Source organism: Megalobrama amblycephala, linkage group LG1 (assembly GCF_018812025.1).
Source record: "Megalobrama amblycephala isolate DHTTF-2021 linkage group LG1, ASM1881202v1, whole genome shotgun sequence".
Taxonomy (NCBI): domain Eukaryota; kingdom Metazoa; phylum Chordata; class Actinopteri; order Cypriniformes; family Xenocyprididae; genus Megalobrama; species Megalobrama amblycephala.
In genome coordinates, this window is record NC_063044.1 from 14317779 (window position 1) to 14337109 (window position 19331).

Consider the following 19331-nt stretch of genomic DNA (forward strand, 5'->3'; position numbering starts at 1 on the left):
AGCTCCGACGCCGATTTAACATGTCGAATTGGCCGGAAAAAAACAGACGAAGACCAACTTCAGCCGACGCTGCGGAACACACTGAGAAAACTTAGGTGGCCGGAAAAACGAAAACTGGACCGTCGGCTTGGTGTGTTCCTGCCTTTAAGCTGCAAGTATGCAAGTAAGCAAAAGTTGCTGACTGCAGTTCACTTAACAGCCACCGGTGTCGCTAATAAAAAGCTACCCTCCAGACATCCATGGTGTTCTTGTAAAGCCCTGGGTAGTTTTTTTTTTTTTTTACACGTACGCTAGTGTACGCGCACAGTCGCATGCACAAACCGGCAAAGTATACTTCATTTGACTCGTACGCATGCACAGGCGCTCCACGCATGCGCAGTTTTGAGCAATCTCTCGCCACGAGTTACAACCCATGTAAACATCTTTGTATTCTTTCATGCTAGAGTTGTACAAATGCAGGTACTTTCTAACCTCTTCGCACAATCTCGCGTCAATCTAGGCCACCATTGTCGCTGTAGCTTGCATGTGTTCAGATCTGTTCTGTTTATGCAGTTTTTCTTTGATTACCTGGTAAATCGACACCCCCAGGGCACAGCTGCCACCTTGTGGATAAACTAATTACTGCAAAAAAAAAAAAAAAATGAAATGCGCATGTGCAACCTCTGCGTAGAAGTATGCATGGTTACAAAAATCCGGCGGTGCGCGTACAGTACGCACATACTCTTCTGATGACGAAATACGCGTTGCACACTGTGTGCTGACCCTCATGTATGTGTAAAAAGTGAAGTATACTTTGGGCTTTATTTTCATTACCATGGCAAATTTACTATTTTCATTTTATTATCATGGTCATTTTTATTGTTATGCCAAAGGTCAATGAGGTACTCCATATGGAATACATTTCCCCAAAATAGGCTGCTACACAACACAAAAATTAAACCAGCTGTTATAGTAAACCATCCAGCAAGACGCTTCAGATGTCAAGATATACATGTTTTGAAGGAATTATTTACATAAACTAAACCCTAAACCAATGTCCATTCCCCTGTGGCATGTTATCTGGACTGACTTGTTTATCTAAGTAAGTGAATGACGGTTTCTATTTGTTTACTATTTTAAGCTACAGCCATTTTGCTGTCCTGGTCTTAAATGTCACCTGTGACCGTCTCTTTCAGTGACTTGTTGATTCTGTGGGTTATTCTATGAAACGGGTCCCTTTTCCGTTGATTATTTAAGTCACCTGAGATGAGTTTTAGGTCAGTCAATGCACAAAATACATGTACACTAATCAGCAAAACCAAAACTTGTTCTTCTCTCACAATTAAATAATAAAACAGACTAGTGAAAACAATGACTGAACAATGTGTACTTCTAACCTACCCCTCAATAGTGGTCACTAAGAGTAAAGCTAAGAAAAATATTATGAAAGACCTCATATCTTTTGAGATGCAATACGCACTGACGTGGGAGGAATTACTATTTTATTACGTCAGAGTTCAATAGCGTGGCAAAGGGGCAGCGATGAAGAAATCATAATGGAGCTGATCAAGTACAGTCACGAGCTCTCTCTAATCCCGTCTACATCGCGCAGCTGCCCGCAGGGAGTCTCGGGCTTCCCCGCAGCACTCAGTACAGTCAGTGAGAGACGTTCACTCGCGCGGGTCACGCTCGGGCCAGAGGGCGCGCGAGTGGTCAACAGCAGCACACACGAAGGACCACTTAACGTCAAGCACAGATGTCATCTACGTCCTAAAGGTGAGGAAAAAACATACTGGTGGTTATTTTGTTGTTTTCAGCCGGACATAATACCCTGCTGGCTGCTTTATTAAGAGTTGTTGGTGAGGGTGACTTCATGATACGGATGACTGAACGCACATAAAAGCAGCAGGTGTGGTGTCTTTATCTCTTCATCTCAGCTTTATTATTATTATTGGGATGTGCTTTTAAAGGTGAGATTCCCGATCATCTAGGTACTTTATCTCGTGTTTCCCGGAGTTAAGGCAGTTTAATTTGTTCATGATTAAATGAATTAGGCTATAGCGCTGTGCCAAAATATGAAAAAGCCGACAACCTGCGGCGCGTGCAAGTTATGACTTGTCAAACCGCTCTCATATGTCCAGTGAACAAAATATGAAGCGTATAAAGGCATAAAAACAATTTTCGGTTGTTCGAGAATCAAAACGCGTAACAGTCAGTGCGGATTACCGGTGCTGTTCAGGAACATAGCGTTATGTGCGCGTGATGCTGCCGGTAAAAGTTGGCTTATATGAACAAAACACGAGCAGAAAAAAAGAGAAGGTAATTATGAAACTTTCTTGTAAAGCTGCATTAATTTGTATTGTCAAACAAATGCTGCGTCAAAGTATGAATCAGTCAAAGTAATCAAATTCATTCCTCGCCAATCACTACATTGTCTGATTTACAAATCAGAAAGCTTTTTCGTCCTGGTATAAAGACTGTGATACTGAAATTTTGGGGATGTAGTACATATAATGATACAATGTAATGTAGCATGATACAATATGAATACATTGGTAGTGTTGCGCACACACAGAAGAGGCGGGGACTTCTGGTGGCACATATATTGTTTTATTGCTGTAAACACACTGTAAACACACATAAACAGAGATAAGAATTAGTTATCTTCAATTGTGTATCAGTGACTGCCAGAGTGGCTTCTTCATATATAAAATTAATATATTAAGCTTTCTTTCAATAAACTCACTTTGCACAATCTTATGGCAATACATCAAAAGAAAATGAGAATACATTGCTGTATAGCCTACTGTCTGTGATTCAACACACTTTCATTACATCAAACAGACAATACTCAATAAACATACACAAACGGTGTATAAGCACTTTGTTTAATTTTTAGTAGGCTATATTCCCCTGTGTGCTCTGTTGTAAACGATCTGTATCAGCAATTTAGTTGTCCCTAACCCACGACAGATTTACAGAACACAAACGTAACAATAAACAAATATCAACTCTTTTATAACAACGAGTGATTGCAATTATATTGTCTAACGACATTAAGCACTATTATTATGTCGTGATGTCTCGCGCGGGGTCGGCCGCCTCCCAGCCGCGATTGCGCAATTCATCGCGCGGGCGCCGCCGGCCGCATATCAACTGCTAAATCTATCGCTTTAATATACAAATTCATCAAACTAACACATATAACTAATGTATAAACATTTTATGAACACAAACTGTGATGCCACCTCACTTATCTTACCTGTAAACACACATAAACAGAGATAAGAATTAGTTATCTTCAATAGAGTGCCCCAGGGATGACGCATTTTTGTAGGCAAAACCCGGAAGCGAGTTAGCATTTTAGGACTTCCGGTTCCAACGCCGTAAAGTCTATGGGTTTTTGCTAAATCGCCTGAAATAAGGTCTGTGGTTAACAAAGCCTCTTAATACTTTCACGTTTTGATCTATGACATAAAACACACCAGTTATAACCCACTTGTGATTTTTTAAACTTTTACTGTGTCTTAAAATTGGCGGTTGCTAACAAGTTGCTAAAAGGGACTACTTCCTTTGGCGGGGACTTTAGACGTCATCATTAAAAACGGGACATTTGGACAGCACTTCTAATGAAAAAGTGTATAAGTATTCATAACAGCACAGATCATAATCAGCGAGCATGTTTTTAAATAAAGTTGTTTTCTAAATAAAGTTTGAGGAAGCTTGGTGGTGACGACGTTGATCCACGACCATGGTGTGCTGTAGTCCGTTTATAGCCTACTGTTAGCCTTTTATATCTGACGACTTTATTTAGGCTTCAAAATCTATAGCCTAAATGTTGTGTTAACTTGTAAATATTATCTTGATAGACAAAACGTGTAAGTGTCATAACCCTTTGTTAAACACAGAGTGCCCCAGGGATGACGCGCTTTTGTAGGCCAACCCGGAAGTTAGCGGCGCACGGGTTCCCTCGGTTGAAAGCCTATGCATTTTCCCCATAGACTTTTGGAAAATCGCAGAAAATAAGCTCTGTGTTTAACAAAGGGTTATGACACTTACACGTTTTGTCTATCAAGATCATCTTTACAAGTTAACACAAGATGTATAGATTTTGAAGCCTAAATAAAGTCGTCAGATATAAAAGGCTAACAGGCTATAAACGGACTACAGCACACCATGGTCGCGGATCAACGTCGTCACCACCAAGCGTCCTCAAACTTTATTTAGAAAACAACTCTATTTAAAAACATGCTGACTATTATCTGTGCTGTGTAGGAATACTTATGCACTTTTTCATGAGAAATGCTGTCCAAATGTCCTGTTTGTCATGATGACGTCTAAAGTCCCCGCCAAAGGAAGTAGTCCCTTTTAGCAATTTGTTAGCAACCACCGAATTTAAGACACAGTAAAAGTTTAAAAAATCACAAGTGGGTTATAACTGGTGTGTTTTATGTCATAGATCAAAACGTGAAAGTATTTAGAGGCTTTGTTTACCACAAAAGTGATGTTCGAGTTGGCATCCTTGCACAGTACTATATACAAATATATTTTCATATACATTTAACGCAAGAACTATATTTAACAAATGACAACTAATAATATTAATGATAAACAATACATACATGACTACTTGAGTTCATATCACTACAGTAGGCTAATAATAAAAATATGTTTCGAAGTGAGGAGAATTTGACATTAAAATTAACAGTCAGAATGAAAAATATACAGAAGATAAAAACCGGTTTAAATATTTTGACCAAAGCATTTCCTATATAAAAAACAAATTAATGAAAAAAGGCAAAAATGCAGAAACCAAGATAACAAAATAATGCACACAATGTTATAAACATAACCCTAAGAGCAAAAATGTAATATTGTAATATCAATTCATTACTAAAATTAATGCTTGTTCTGATAGAAAGGTGTCAGAATACACAGTGCATCACAGTTTGTTGCGTATGGGGCTGCATAGCCGCAGACAGGTCAGGGTGTCCATGTTGACCCCTGTCCACCGCCGAAAGCACCAACAGTGGGCACGTGAGCATCAGAACTGGACCACGGAGCAATGGAAGAAGGTGGCCTGGTCTGATGAATCACGTTTTCTTTTACATCACATGGATGGCCGGGTAAAGGTGTGTCGCTTACCTGGGGAACACATGGCACCAGCTAGGATTCACAATGGGAAGAGGGTAAGCTGGCAGAGGCAGTGTGATGCTTTGAGCAATGTTCTGCTGGGAAACCTTGAGTCCTGCCATCCATGTGGATCTTACTTTGACATGTATCACCTATCTAAGCATTGCTGAAGAACGTGTACACCCTTTCATGCAAACGGTATTTCCTGGTGGCTGTGACCTCTTTCAGCAGGAAAGCAAAAATGGTTCAGGAATGGTTTGAGGAGCACAACAACGAGTTTGAGGTGTTGACTTGGCCTCCAAATTCCCCAGATCTCAATCCAATTTAGCATCTGTGGGATGTGCTGAGCAAACAAGTCCGATCCATGGAGGCCCCACCTCACAACTTACAGGACTTAAAGGATCTGCTGCTAACATCTTGGTGAAGATACCACAGAACACCTTCAGGGGTCTAGAGGAGTCCATACCTAGACCAACACAATATTAGGAAGGTGGTCATAATGATGCCTGATCAGTGTGTGTATATGTGTATATATATATGTTGTAGATATAAACCTATAACCTTACAGATTAATAAAATACTTAGATGTTTACACAGCCATAATATAATGATAATTTCCATGGTGGGAAAATAAATCCAGAGACATTTACTGCATGCAAAATGAGTGCTTATAAATCAACCCCTTGTAATATAAATAATAAAAAGACTATTTAGGGAGATGTTTTTTTTGATAATATTGTAAAAAAGAATGCTAATTTGCTTGTTGTCCAATCCCTGTAGGTACTTGAGTGAGGAGACATAATGACGGAGGGTGCAGAGGTTCATCCAACCCAGCCAAACAGGGCTGATGCTGCCACAGCCGCTGTAACGCGGAGCAGAACGTCCTCTCTGCAGGTCGTAGAAACAGATTCTGGGCCGGCAGAGACAGCCAGCTGTGAGTCAGAGGAGCCAGACCAACAGGAAGAGGAATCCTCCACTTTTCCAGAGGTTCAGCATCATTCCACTGCAGGACCGGAGGGCAGCAGTGGTGGCCAGGTGGCGCCTGATGGTGGCTGGGGCTGGGTGGTCGTTGCTGCTACCATTCTGGTCTTAGCGATGACTCTGGCTTTCCCTTCTTGCATTGGGATATTTTACACAGACTTGCAGAATGACTTCCAAGCCAGCAACACTGAGACCTCATGGGTGCCAGCTATCATGATGGCAGTGCTGCATGCAGGCGGTAGGAAGGGTTTTCTGATTCTGATGATTCATTCTGACCATTAGTTCATCCGCGCTTTGTGACGCAATCCTCACGGCGCTCCCACATTCACCCTCACCACAGGGTCAGATACAGTATCTGAAAAACACCTCTATCAAGTTACTGTATTAATGAGTTGTGCAACAGTGATCTGTTTCATAACATGAAACATAAACAGGCGCAGAGGTCAGAGGATGACAGCGGTGGTCTGTTTACTCTCAGATGGGTAAATGTGAAGTGTGCTCTTGAACTCTGGGAGTGTACTCAAGGTTTTTGGCCATCTTAAGTGAGATTCTAAATCATAAGGAGTGTGCATGCTCAGTCAGGACACTACAGTAGAAACAAGTCTAAATCAGTGTTTCCCATACACTGATTTATTTGTGGCGGCCCTCCACAATATCAACATGACCGCAACAAATAGATTTCAGTGCTTCTCATTCATTAGAGGGTTAGTTCACTTCAGAATTAAAATGTCCTGATAATTTACTCACCCCCATGTCATCCAAGATGTTTATGTCTTTCTTTCTTCAGTGGAAAAGAAATTAAAGGTGCCCTCGAATGAAAAATTGAATTTATCTTGGCATAGTCAAATAACAAGAGTTCAGTACATGGAAATGACATACAGTGAGTCTCAAACTACATTGTTTCCTCCTTCTTATGTAAATCTCATTTGTTTAAAAGACCTCTGAAGAACAGGCGAATCTCAACATAACACCGACTGTTATGTAACAGTCGGGATCATTAATATGTACACCCCCAAATTTGCATATGCCAGCCCATGTTCCCAACATTATGAAAGGCATTAGACAAGGGCAACCAGTAATGTCTGGATCTGCACAACTGAATCAACAGACTAGGTAAGCAAGCAAGAATAATAGCAAAAAATGGCAGATGGAGCAATAATTACTGACATGATCCATGATTACATGATATTTTTAGAGATATTTGTAAATTGTCTTTCTAAATGTTTCGTTAGCATGTTGCTAATGTACTGTTAAATGAGGTTAAAGTTACCATCGTTTCTTACTGTATTCACGGAGACAAGAGCCGTCACTATTTTCATTTTTAAACACTTGCAGTCTGTATAATTCATAAACACAACTTCATTCTTTATAAATCTCTCCAACAGTGTAGCATTAGCCGTTAGCCACGGAGGACAGCCTCAAACTCATTCAAAATCAGAAGTAAACAATATAACAGTATACAATACTCACATAATCCGACGCATGCATGACGAACACTTTGTAAAGATCCATTTGAGGGTTATATTAGCTGTGTAAAATTTGTTTATGCACTGTTCAAGGCAAGCGCGAGCTCCGTTGGCGTGGAGCACGAGAATTAAAGGGCCAGTAGCCCTGAATCGGCTCATTTATAATTATGCCCCGAAATAGGCTGTTAAAAAAATGAATTAAAAACAAATCTATGGGGTATTTTGAGCTGAAACTTCACAGACACATTCAGGGGGCACCTTAGACTTATATTACATCTTTTTAAAAAAAGTTCTAGGGCACCTTTAAGGTTTTTGAGGACACATTCCCGGATTTTTCTCCATATAGTAGACTTCAACAGGGACCAATGGGTTGAAGGTCCAAATTGCAGTTTCAGTGCAGCTTCAAAGAGCAATGAATAAAGTCGTTATTTTTGTTTTGTTTTGGCACACGAAATGTATTCTCACCGCTTCATAACATTAAGGTTGAACCACTGTAGTCACGTGGACTAATTTAACCTTTAATTTTACCTTTCTGGGCCTTGAATTTGGTACTTACATTGCTTTCTATGGGGGATAAAGAAAAACCTCTCAGATTTCAGTTACACAAAATCCTGTGGGAAACACTGCTACTCTGAAATATCACTATACAGGGAAATTTATCCAATCATTGCACACCACTCCAGTCAGTACAACTCAAAGAATAGCTGATGTGGAGAAAAGGATTTGGGGGACTGGCATTTTTATTCAGCTTAATGCAGCTCAGTACTTGTTACTAAGCAGCTGTGCCTGTGATCAAAGTACACTAGATATGCTACCATTACAATCCATTGCCATGGGTTACATAACAGTAGTATATAATAACAGTGTAGTATATATTTATATACACAATAGTTTTGTGAACTGTAGTGAACATCTACAAATATTGCTTGCTAAGTGTGTTGGCAGTAGTGAACCCTTCATAGGGAACTGAAACGCTTATGTTCAGCCAGTCAGCTCTGAGTCAGGCAGGAGGTTGCTATTATATTCCTGATCTGGCTCTGGAACAGCCAAGATATCATTGTTCTTCTGTGAGAAATGTTTATTTGTCTTTCTAGCCCTTTCTCTTTGCTGTCTGCTGAGCAAGTTAGTGCCAAAGACAATGTTAAGGTGATCCCTATGAGTTTATTTTCACTCAGTGCCCTGACGCCTAAAGCATTAATTTAAGCAGGGCAAATGTTCACTCTCCCTTGCGGTTTTAAAGAGCTTGAAGTAATTTGCACTATACTAACTGCTGTGCTCAGTGGATGCAAAGTGTCACATCAAATCAAGTTTCTCGTTTAACAACCAAAAAGAAAAGGGGCAAAAGTGATGATGGTATTTTGTGACACTCGTTTTCACTCTTGGTGTCTTGAGACCCTCTTAGATATAACTCTATCAGAGAGCTTTTTAAAAGTGTGCAATTATTTTTTTTTTTTCCTAATCCCAGAATGAATGATTAGAAGTGTGAACAATTTCAAGACATTGCTCTGTTTGAGTCGTATCAACATGTCTACCAATGGCATAAGTTTGGGGCAGGACCAGGAGGATTACTATAAATAAATTATTCCAGTATAAAGGACTAATTGTTTGCTAAAAACGTCATCAGTAACATAATCCAAATATAAAAACATGAATAGGCCTATAACATAATCAGATTCATTTTAGTTACTTTTTAATTACCTCAATACTATATACTAATCAACAAAAGAGAAATGAAATACCAACTAGATGTTTACTACTTGCACACTTTTTTCACTTGTGTGCATTGCAGTAAAATGAATCAATATCTGTGGTTTGACTGGTTGAATAAACAAGATGTGGAGATCGGGGCAGGATGGAAAAAGGAGCTTAGGAAATCTGTTGGCAAAAACAATTGCATTAGTGCTGGTTGAGCAGAAGTGAAATACTATGGCTTTACTTTTAAGCTTTTAAAAAAGAAATGCACTTTAACATACTTTTTTTAAAATAGTTCTTATTACAGAAATAATTTACTTATAAGTAAGTTCTGAAGTGTGAACTGAATTAGTTTACACTTAAAGGATTAATTCACTTTCATATGAAAATTAGCCCAAGCTTTACTCACCCTCAGGCCGTCGTAGGTGTATATGACTTTCTTCTTTCTGATGAACACAATCGGAGATATATTATTAAATATCCTGATGCATCCGAGCTTTATATGTGCTTCCATCCACATCCATCAATCATTGGGGTTAATAATGGCCTTCTGAAGTGAAGCAATGCGTTTGTGTAAAAAAAAAAAATCCATATTTAACAAGTTATGAAGTAAAATATCTAGCTTCCGCCAGACCGCCTTCCGTATTCAACTTATGAACATTTTTTTTTTGGCCACGATATGCATTTTTTTCCCCCTTCTTGCATGTCATGTGCGGGTCTCTGTATAAATCCAGCCCATGTTCAGGTGGACATTACCATATTACTGCACTAAAATGACAGCCTGATTCCATAATAAAATTTACACCTTTATGTCAAAGCCTATCAAATGCAGTGAATAGACTTTAATTTCATATATATATATATATATATATATATATATATATATATATATATATATATATATATATATAGTGTTTTATTACCAAATGTAAATAGCAGTTTTAGTGGAGAAAAAAAAAGAATTGTTTGCCATCATCTGCATATGTGTGAGGACATTAACAGGATCATCTGTAAGTCAAATGCAGCTTTTGTGTGCACACCGTGATGCTGTGTATTTGAGACCAACCATGTTCATTATTGTTCATATTACAATGCCATTGTCTTTCCGTAGGCCCCATATGTAGTGTTCTCGTGGAACGCTTTGGTTGCCGTGCAACAATAATCATTGGAGGGATCCTGAGCGGACTGGGAATGGCAGCCAGCTCATTTGCACAGACAATGGTAGAGCTGTATATCACTGCTGGCATTATCACAGGTGCTTATATATTACCTTCACAGAAACAGTGTGAAAATGATGTTCTTGAACCACATGAAATGGACTAAATTATGTTTCCTTCTCAGGAATGGGATTCTCTTTGTCTTTCCAGCCATCAATCACCATGATGGGCCACTACTTTGTGCGTCGCAGGGCGTTCGCCAACGCCCTGTCTTCCACTGGCACTGCACTCGGGCTGAGCACCCTACCATTGCTGGCCAACTATCTGCTCAGCAGCTTTGGTTGGCGTGGCAGCTTTCTGGTGCTGGGAGGGGTTCTGCTGAACTGCTGCGTTTGTGGGGCTGTGATGCGCCCCCTTGGGGCCAAACCAAAGACAGAAGCCAGAACCGGACCTACGGGCAATCACCACCTCAAAACCAATTGCCTTTCTGTTCATCAGGAAAGAGAGGGTCTGAAGGGCCGTCTCCGGGCCACTCTCTCCACCGTCATGCCTTTCCTCCGCAGACATATGGCTTTTGACCTGCTGTGCAGTAACCCGTACTTCTGTGCCTATGCGCTTGGGGTGTCCTGGATGATGCTGGGCTTCGTAGTGCCCCTGGTTTATCTGGTTCCCTATGCCACCGCATACGGTATGGAGCAAGATCGAGCTGCTCTACTGATGGCCATCCTCGGATTGATCAACATCATCGTTCGGCCCGTGACAGCGCTGGTTTTTGGGCTGCCTCGTTTCAGAGGAAGCCATAACTTCGCCTACCTGTTTGCCACGGCGGTGCTGATCAATGGGTTGAGCAACTGCATTTGTGGGATGTCGCCAAGTTTCCCAGTACTGTTGGCGTATGTTATAGCGTTTGGGATTTCTATGAGCCTCGTTGGCTCCTTGTTGTTCACCGTACTGATGGACACGGTCGAGATGAGCCGCTTCCCATCCGCCCTGGGCCTCATCAGCATTATGGAGAGCATCATGCTACTTCTTGGCCCACCATTAGCAGGTGATGTAATGTTTCTATAGTTGATGTCTCTTACATTTGTTTGCTTTTGTACTACATTAGTGGGTGAAAGCAGAATGCCTGCTTGTATTTGTCAAGGCCAACAAATATTCACCCACATGTGATTTTTTTGAAGTGCATACACTTTACATGGTACTGTTTTCCATACAACAATGACAATGAGTGGCTCTCAAGCTCCAATAGGATCAACAACAACAAAAAACAACAACAACATAAATGTAGTTACTCTAGTGCACTACAGTCACTGTAGTCCCCCAACTCACATACTATATCAAAGACTATATAGTAGATTTACCAAGATGGTTCACTCGTATTACTATGAATGGGAGAAACTATAACATGCAATAAGGCGGAAAAAGCCCCACTTTCTAAATAAAAGGGCCAATCTGAATGGAGCAAAGGAATCAGTGAGGACCTCATCAAAAGTCGTTAAATAAAGCTTAACCAACCTGGACTTCATCTAGACCAGTGGTTCCCAAACCTGTCCTGTAGGACCCCCAGCACTGCGCATTTTGGATGTCTCTCTCATCTAACACACCTGATTCAACTCATCAGCTCATTATTAGAGATTGCAAGACCTGTAGTAGGGGTGTCAGATAAGGGCGACATACAAAATGTGCAGTGCTGGGGGTCCCTCAGGACAGGTTTGGGAACCACTGATCTAGACACATACTGGATGAGAACATCCTGATCAAACCTGCCATATCCAACAAAAAAGACTTCAAGATGCATTGAATCCAGTAAAACACTTTTAATTTTTGCATAATATAATGAAAGAAAATAAACTAGTTGGAAATTTATTTTAGTATAGAATGTGATGAGTAAACAGACTTTAATTGAAAGGGATTGGCATAAGACTCCCAGCCTGAAATGTTGCCCCAGTCCGAAATGTTGTCCCAGTCCGGCACTGGGAGTTTGGAATATGGAGCATGAGTTGTATAGACTACATATGGTACTTTTAACTGTGCTTTTTAGAGCTTGACAGCCCCTGGTCACTATATGCTTTGATAAGCGATCAGCCCTCTTTTTTTCGGTGTGTTTCAGGGAAGCAAGAACGTCAAACAGGCTTGTAATGATATGAGTAAATTTTGACAGAATTTTAATTCCTTTAAATTATAAAAAGGTAAAGGATTCTGTTAGTGTGTGTCTGTTATTGTAGTGTGTGATGCAATGAGACATAATTATGAGTAGGCCAGTCATGACCCTATGTTAGTAGATGAGATCGTCATTTGCAGGCTGGTGTCCAGAACATTGAGCACTGGGTGATCCTCTCCAGTTACCATTACCAAGGAAACTCAAATGTCAAGGCAAATGGCAGTGTCTCCTCTCACAGCTGAAGTGTTTTATATAATGAACAGATTGAATTTACACTTTTAATCATATATAAACATTGATCAGTAAACAGAAGTTCAACTGTACCTGCTTGACGCGGCAGTATAAACCTCATTGGTGGAAGCTCAAACATGCTGCGTTACACAAGAATGAACCTCACTGGTTCATGTGGAAGCTCAAACGTGCTGCGAAACACGAGAATGAACCTCATTGGTTCTTGCGAAACCTTAAACGTGCTATGTAACAAACAAGAATGAACCTCATTGGTTCATGAGGAAGCTCAAATGTGCTGCGTAACAAACAAGAATGAACCTCATTGGTTCTTGCTGAAGCTCAAACGTGCTGCGTAACAACAAGAATGAACCTCATTGGTTCTTGCAGAAGCTCAAACATGCTGCGTAACACGAGAATGAACCTCATTGGTTCATGTGGAAGCTCAAACGTGCTACGTAACACACGAGAATGAACCTCATTGGTTCTCGAGGAAGCTCAAACGTGCTGCGTAACAAACAAGAATGAACCTCATTGGTTCTTGCAGAAGCTCAAACGTGCTGCGTAACACACGAGAATGAACCTCATTGGTTCATGTGGAAGCTCAAACGTGCTGCGTAACACAAGAATGAACCTCACTGGTTCTTGCGAAAGCTTAAAGTGCTGCGTAACACGAGAATGAACCTCATTGGTTCTTGAGGAAGCTCAAACGTGCTGCGTAACAAACAAGAATGAACCTCATTGGTTCTTGCAGAAGCTCAAACGTGCTGCGTAACAAACAAGAATGAACCTCGTTGGTTCTTGCGAAAGCTTATACGTGCTGCGTAACACACGAGAATGAACCTCATTGGTTCTTGAAGAAGCTCAAACGTGCTGCGTAACACAAGAATGAACCTCATTGGTTCTTGCGAAAGCTTAAAGTGCTGCGTAACACACGAGAATGAACCTCATTGGTTCTTGCGAAAGCTTAAACGTGCTGCATAACACAAGAATGAACCTCACTGGTTCTTGAGGAAGCTCAAACGTGCTGCGTAACACATGAGAATGAACCTCATTGGTTCTTGCTGAAGCTCAAACGTGCTGCGTAACAACAAGAATGAACCTCATTGGTTCTTGCTGAAGCTCAAACGTGCTGTGTAACACAAGAATGAACCTCACTGGTTCTTGCTGAAGCTCAAACGTGCTGTGTAGCACAAGAATGAACCTCATTGGTTCTTGCTGAAGCTCAAACGTGCTGCGTAACAACAAGAATGAACCTCATTGGTTCTTGCAGAAGCTCAAACATGCTGCGTAACACGAGAATGAACCTCATTGGTTCATGTGGAAGCTCAAACGTGCTGTGTAACACAAGAATGATCCTCACTGGTTCTTGAGGAAGCTCAAACATGCTGCGTAACACAAGAATGAACCTCACTGGTTCTTGAGGAAGCTCAAACGTGCTGCGTAACACAAGAATGAACCTCACTGGTTCTTGAGGAAGCTCAAACGTGCTGCGTAACACAAGAATGAACCTCACTGGTTCTTGAGGAAGCTCAAACGTGCTGTGTAACAACGAGAATGAACCTCATTGGTTCTTGCAGAAGCTCAAACATGCTGCGTAACACGAGAATGAACCTTATTGATTCATGTGGAAGCTCAAACGTGCTGCGTAACACAAGAATGAACCTCACTGGTTCTTGAGGAAGCTCAAACGTGCTGTGTAACACAATAATGAACCTCACTGGTTCTTGAGGAAGCTCAAACGTGCTGCGTAACACAAGAATGAACCTCACTGGTTCTTGAGGAAGCTCAAACGTGCTGCGTAACAAACGAGAATGAACCTCACTGGTTCTTGAGGAAGCTCAAACGTGCTGCGTAACACAAGAATGAACCTCACTGGTTCTTGAGGAAGCTCAAACGTGCTGCGTAACACAAGAATGAACCTCACTGGTTCTTGAGGAAGCTCAAACGTGCTGCGTAACACACGAGAATGAACCTCATTGTTTCTTGTGGAAGCTCAAACGTGCTGCGTAACACAAGAATGAACCTCGCTGGTTCTAGAGGAAGCTCAAACGTGCTGCGTAACACAAGAATGAACCTCACTGGTTCTTGAGGAAGCTCAAATGTGCTGCGTAACAACGAGAATGAACCTCATTGGTTCTTGCAGAAGCTCAAACGTGCTGCGTAACACAAGAATGAACCTCATTGGTTCTTGCGAAAGCTTAAACGTGCTGCGTAACACACGAGAATGAACTTTATTGGTTCTTGCTGAAGCTCAAACGTGCTGCGTAACACAAAAATGAACCTCATTGGTTCTTGCGAAAGCTTAAACGTGCTGCGTAACACAAGAATGAACCTCATTGGTTCTTGCGAAAGCTCAAACGTGCTGCGTAACACGAGAATGAACCTCATTGGTTCTTGTGAAAGCTTAAACGTGCTGCGTAACACAAGAATGAACCTCACTGGTTCTTGAGGAAGCTCAAATGTGCTGCGTAACAACGAGAATGAACCTCATTGGTTCTTGCAGAAGCTCAAACGTGCTGCGTAACACAAGAATGAACCTCACTGGTTCTTGAGGAAGCTCAAATGTGCTGCGTAACAACGAGAATGAACCTCATTGGTTCTTGCAGAAGCTCAAACGTGCTGCGTAACACAAGAATGAACCTCATTGGTTCTTGCAGAAGCTCAAACGTGCTGCATAACACAAGAATGAACCTCATTGGTTCTTGCGAAAGCTTAAACGTGCTGCGTAACACACGAGAATGAACTTTATTGGTTCTTGCTGAAGCTGAAACGTGCTGCGTAACACAAAAATGAACCTCATTGGTTCTTGCGAAAGCTTAAACGTGCTGCGTAACACAAGAATGAACCTCATTGGTTCTTGCGAAAGCTTAAACGTGCTGCGTAACACACGAGAATGAACTTTATTGGTTCTTGCTGAAGCTCAAACGTGCTGCGTAACACAAAAATGAACCTCATTGGTTCTTGCGAAAGCTTAAACGTGCTGCGTAACACAAGAATGAACCTCATTGGTTCTTGCGAAAGCTCAAACGTGCTGCGTAACACGAGAATGAACCTCATTGGTTCTTGTGAAAGCTTAAACGTGCTGCGTAACACAAGAATGAACCTCACTGGTTCTTGAGGAAGCTCAAATGTGCTGCGTAACAACGAGAATGAACCTCATTGGTTCTTGCAGAAGCTCAAACGTGCTGCGTAACACAAGAATGAACCTCACTGGTTCTTGAGGAAGCTCAAATGTGCTGCGTAACAACGAGAATGAACCTCATTGGTTCTTGCAGAAGCTCAAACGTGCTGCGTAACACAAGAATGAACCTCATTGGTTCTTGCAGAAGCTCAAACGTGCTGCATAACACAAGAATGAACCTCATTGGTTCTTGCGAAAGCTTAAACGTGCTGCGTAACACACGAGAATGAACTTTATTGGTTCTTGCTGAAGCTGAAACGTGCTGCGTAACACAAAAATGAACCTCATTGGTTCTTGCGAAAGCTTAAACGTGCTGCGTAACACAAGAATGAACCTCATTGGTTCTTGCGAAAGCTTAAACGTGCTGCGTAACACACGAGAATGAACTTTATTGGTTCTTGCTGAAGCTCAAACGTGCTGCGTAACACAAGAATGAACCTCATTGGTTCTTGCGAAAGCTTAAACGTGCTGCGTAACACACGAGAATGAACTTTATGGTTCTTGCTGAAGCTCAAACGTGCTGCGTAACACAAGAATGAACCTCATTGGTTCTTGCGAAAGCTTAAACGTGCTGCGTAACACACGAGAATGAACCTCATTGGTTCTTGTGAAAGCTTAAACGTGCTGCGTAACACGAGAATGAACCTCAGTGGTTCATGTGGAAGCTAAAGCGTTTCATCCATGTATTTTTGTTTTCTAAAAAATGCAGATGGAGAAAATTCATGGCTACTATTTAAAAAAAACAAAACAAAGGTCATCGAGAAATGGTCAGTTCACTCTTTTACAGTGATCGAAGTGATTTATGTGACTTATTTTTTTTTACAGGAATCCTGGTTGACAGCACTAAGCAATACGCCTATGTGTTCTTCGCCTGCAGCATAACCGGGTCCACAGCTGGTCTCTTCATCATGTTGTCCTTCTACTGGCTGGACAGACAGAAGGACAGAGAAGTTAAGATCTCCTCCATTTATAAAGGCACTAATTTACTGAAGCCAAGCATTAAGATGACCAAAGACTGTGATTATAGTCCAGTGCCTTTAAATAGTAAGAATGACAGAGACATAGAGACTGATGTGTGATTGGGCTGCCAAGACACCACCTCGAGTACATTTCACCATAGGTTACTAATTTTGTCCACAAAGTTCCTCACCCTTCTAGTCTTCTCCCATCCTCTTATTGGTGGACAATCAGCTATATTTGCCATTGATTACACAGACATAAAGCATAATGTTTCCTGGACTGCTATAGTAAATGGATTGCACCAGAATTGCAGGTCTAACTTTTCATAGTCCCCTTTTTCTTTTTCTACATGGTGCCATATGGAACTGTAATCACTTCAGATCCTCTCACAAAAACATTTTTTAAAATACAATTTCAGTTCTTACTCTAGACTACTTCATGGCCAGTTGCAATTGATGTTCATATTACTGTAATTTAGATTATGAGATTAGGTTGTTTTGGGAACAAATGAATATAGAAAACAAAGAGAATGTGTAAAGCATGGTCATGCAATGATTTTTTTTTTAATTTCTAGATGCCTTAAATTATAAATTTTAGATCTTATAAATGTTTTTTTTTTAGGTTTGTATAGATTCTGCTTTTTAAAATCAGTAACTTATTTATATATTTGTATGTATTAAAAGAAATTTATGCATTTTTGTTGTCCATCACTTTTCCTTGACTAAGCACTTTTTGTGCTTGCCCTTCTGAAGTCACAGGATCAAATCATTCTCTAGAGGAAAAGTGGCACTTTTCTCCAGATTTGCCAAAATATGTTTGTTTTAGGGTGTTCACACTTGGCGGGTACGGTTCGAAACTAACTCTAGTGCGATTGCTTTATTAGTGCGATTCATTTGAATGTGTGAACACTGACATCTAAACCCTGGTGTGGTGTGCACCAATCAAGCAGACCGAGACACTGGTATGGTTCATCTGAAATATGAACGCAACACGGACTAAAAACATCTAAACAATCCAGAAGCACTTTAGAATACAGTTACAACAAAACATTCCTTGTTTATGTCCAAATGCCGGCTCATTATTGGCCGGATCCTACATCAGCATCACATGCACACGCCGTGCTGCTCACGTTCAGCTTCGGCCAATACCGAGTTGGTGTTCGGACGTAAACAAGGAAGCCTGCACTGAGTTCACTATGTATGACAACGGTTCAAATTGTTGAATAAAGTCATTATTTTTGTTTTGTTTTTGCACACAAAAAGTATTGTTGTCGCTTCATAACATTAAGGTTGAACAACTGTAGTCACATGGACTATTTTAACCATGTTTTCAACGACCTTTCTGAACTTCAAAAGGTGCAATGACATTGCTGCTACGTGTGGATCAGATACCCTCGGATTTTATCAAAAATATCTTAATTTGTGTCCCGAAGATGAACTAAGATCTTACGGGTGTGGAACGATAAGATGGTGAGTACTTGATGACGAAATTTCATTTTTGTGTGAACTAACCCTTTAACAATGTTTGGCAGCTTGAGCAGATTTTAGAACTTGAACTGAGGATCAAATAAAGGATAGGCCAAAGCAGAGCAAATATATCTGTGCAGATAATGTCTCTAAGAACCACAAGAGGGCAGCCGTGTTGTATTTCGCAAGATAAACTCTCTCCCATTTATCATTCAAAAGCTCATGCCAACTTTTTATTACGTGCTTATATGGGGATTTTTCTAAAAATCCAGGAATTTTGCATTTAAATGTTTTTAGTTTCTTCTTGTTTCATCATGTCTAAACAGTCTAATAAGCATCTTGTAGTTTCACCTTGAAGATTGTCAGAATAAATTGCAAAAATATCAAACCTATTACCTTTCAAAACATTAAAACAACTTGAGATGTCAATACAATTATTTTTAACCCTATACACAAATACATTTACTTAATTACACCATTCAAATCTACAGTGTGTGTGTGTGTGTGTGTGTGTTTTTTATATATATATATATATATATATATATATATATATATATATATATATATATATATATATATATATATATATATATATATATATATATATATATATATATATATATATATAAAAAAAAAAGTCTACACAGCCCTGTTAAAACAGCTGCTTTTTGTGATGAAAAAAGTATTAGATCTGATAAGAATTACACAGTTAGGTTATTTAAATTTTTTCTCTGAAATACATCACATTTGCGTTACATAGGCTGTAATTTTTACATTAAAGGTGCAAAAGGACCTCAATCATGAAATGCGAGCAGAATGAGTTTGTAGAAAGCATTTATAAAGCTTTTAACAAATTTGGATTCATGAAAGTGAATTCAATGAGTTAATTTGCCCATATTGGTCATCTTTAAGATACTGAAGTAA

General features: G+C 40.2%; 1 protein-coding gene across 1 annotated transcript; it reads left to right on the top strand.

The window, feature by feature from the left end:
• The first annotated feature begins 1458 nt into the window (after positions 1-1458).
• On the top strand, positions 1459-17632 carry slc16a5b (solute carrier family 16 member 5b). The gene is made up of 5 exons (XM_048182731.1): positions 1459-1755; positions 5893-6331; positions 10363-10506; positions 10593-11456; positions 16807-17632. Exons 2-5 carry the CDS (start codon positions 5914-5916, stop codon positions 17058-17060), a joined length of 1680 nt encoding a protein of 559 aa, XP_048038688.1. The 5' UTR covers positions 1459-1755; positions 5893-5913; the 3' UTR covers positions 17061-17632.
• The last annotated feature ends 1699 nt before the right edge of the window (positions 17633-19331 follow it).

Excerpts from the sequence above, each read along its gene's own strand:
- slc16a5b (XM_048182731.1), top strand. The coding sequence starts at position 5,914 with ATGACGGAGGGTGCAGAGGTTCATCCAACCCAGCCAAACAGGGCTGAT. Across the intron at positions 6,332-10,362 it reads GGCAGTGCTGCATGCAGGCG|GCCCCATATGTAGTGTTCTC; the intron begins GTAGGAAGGGTT and ends GTCTTTCCGTAG. Across the intron at positions 11,457-16,806 it reads TCTTGGCCCACCATTAGCAG|GAATCCTGGTTGACAGCACT; the intron begins GTGATGTAATGT and ends TTTTTTTTACAG.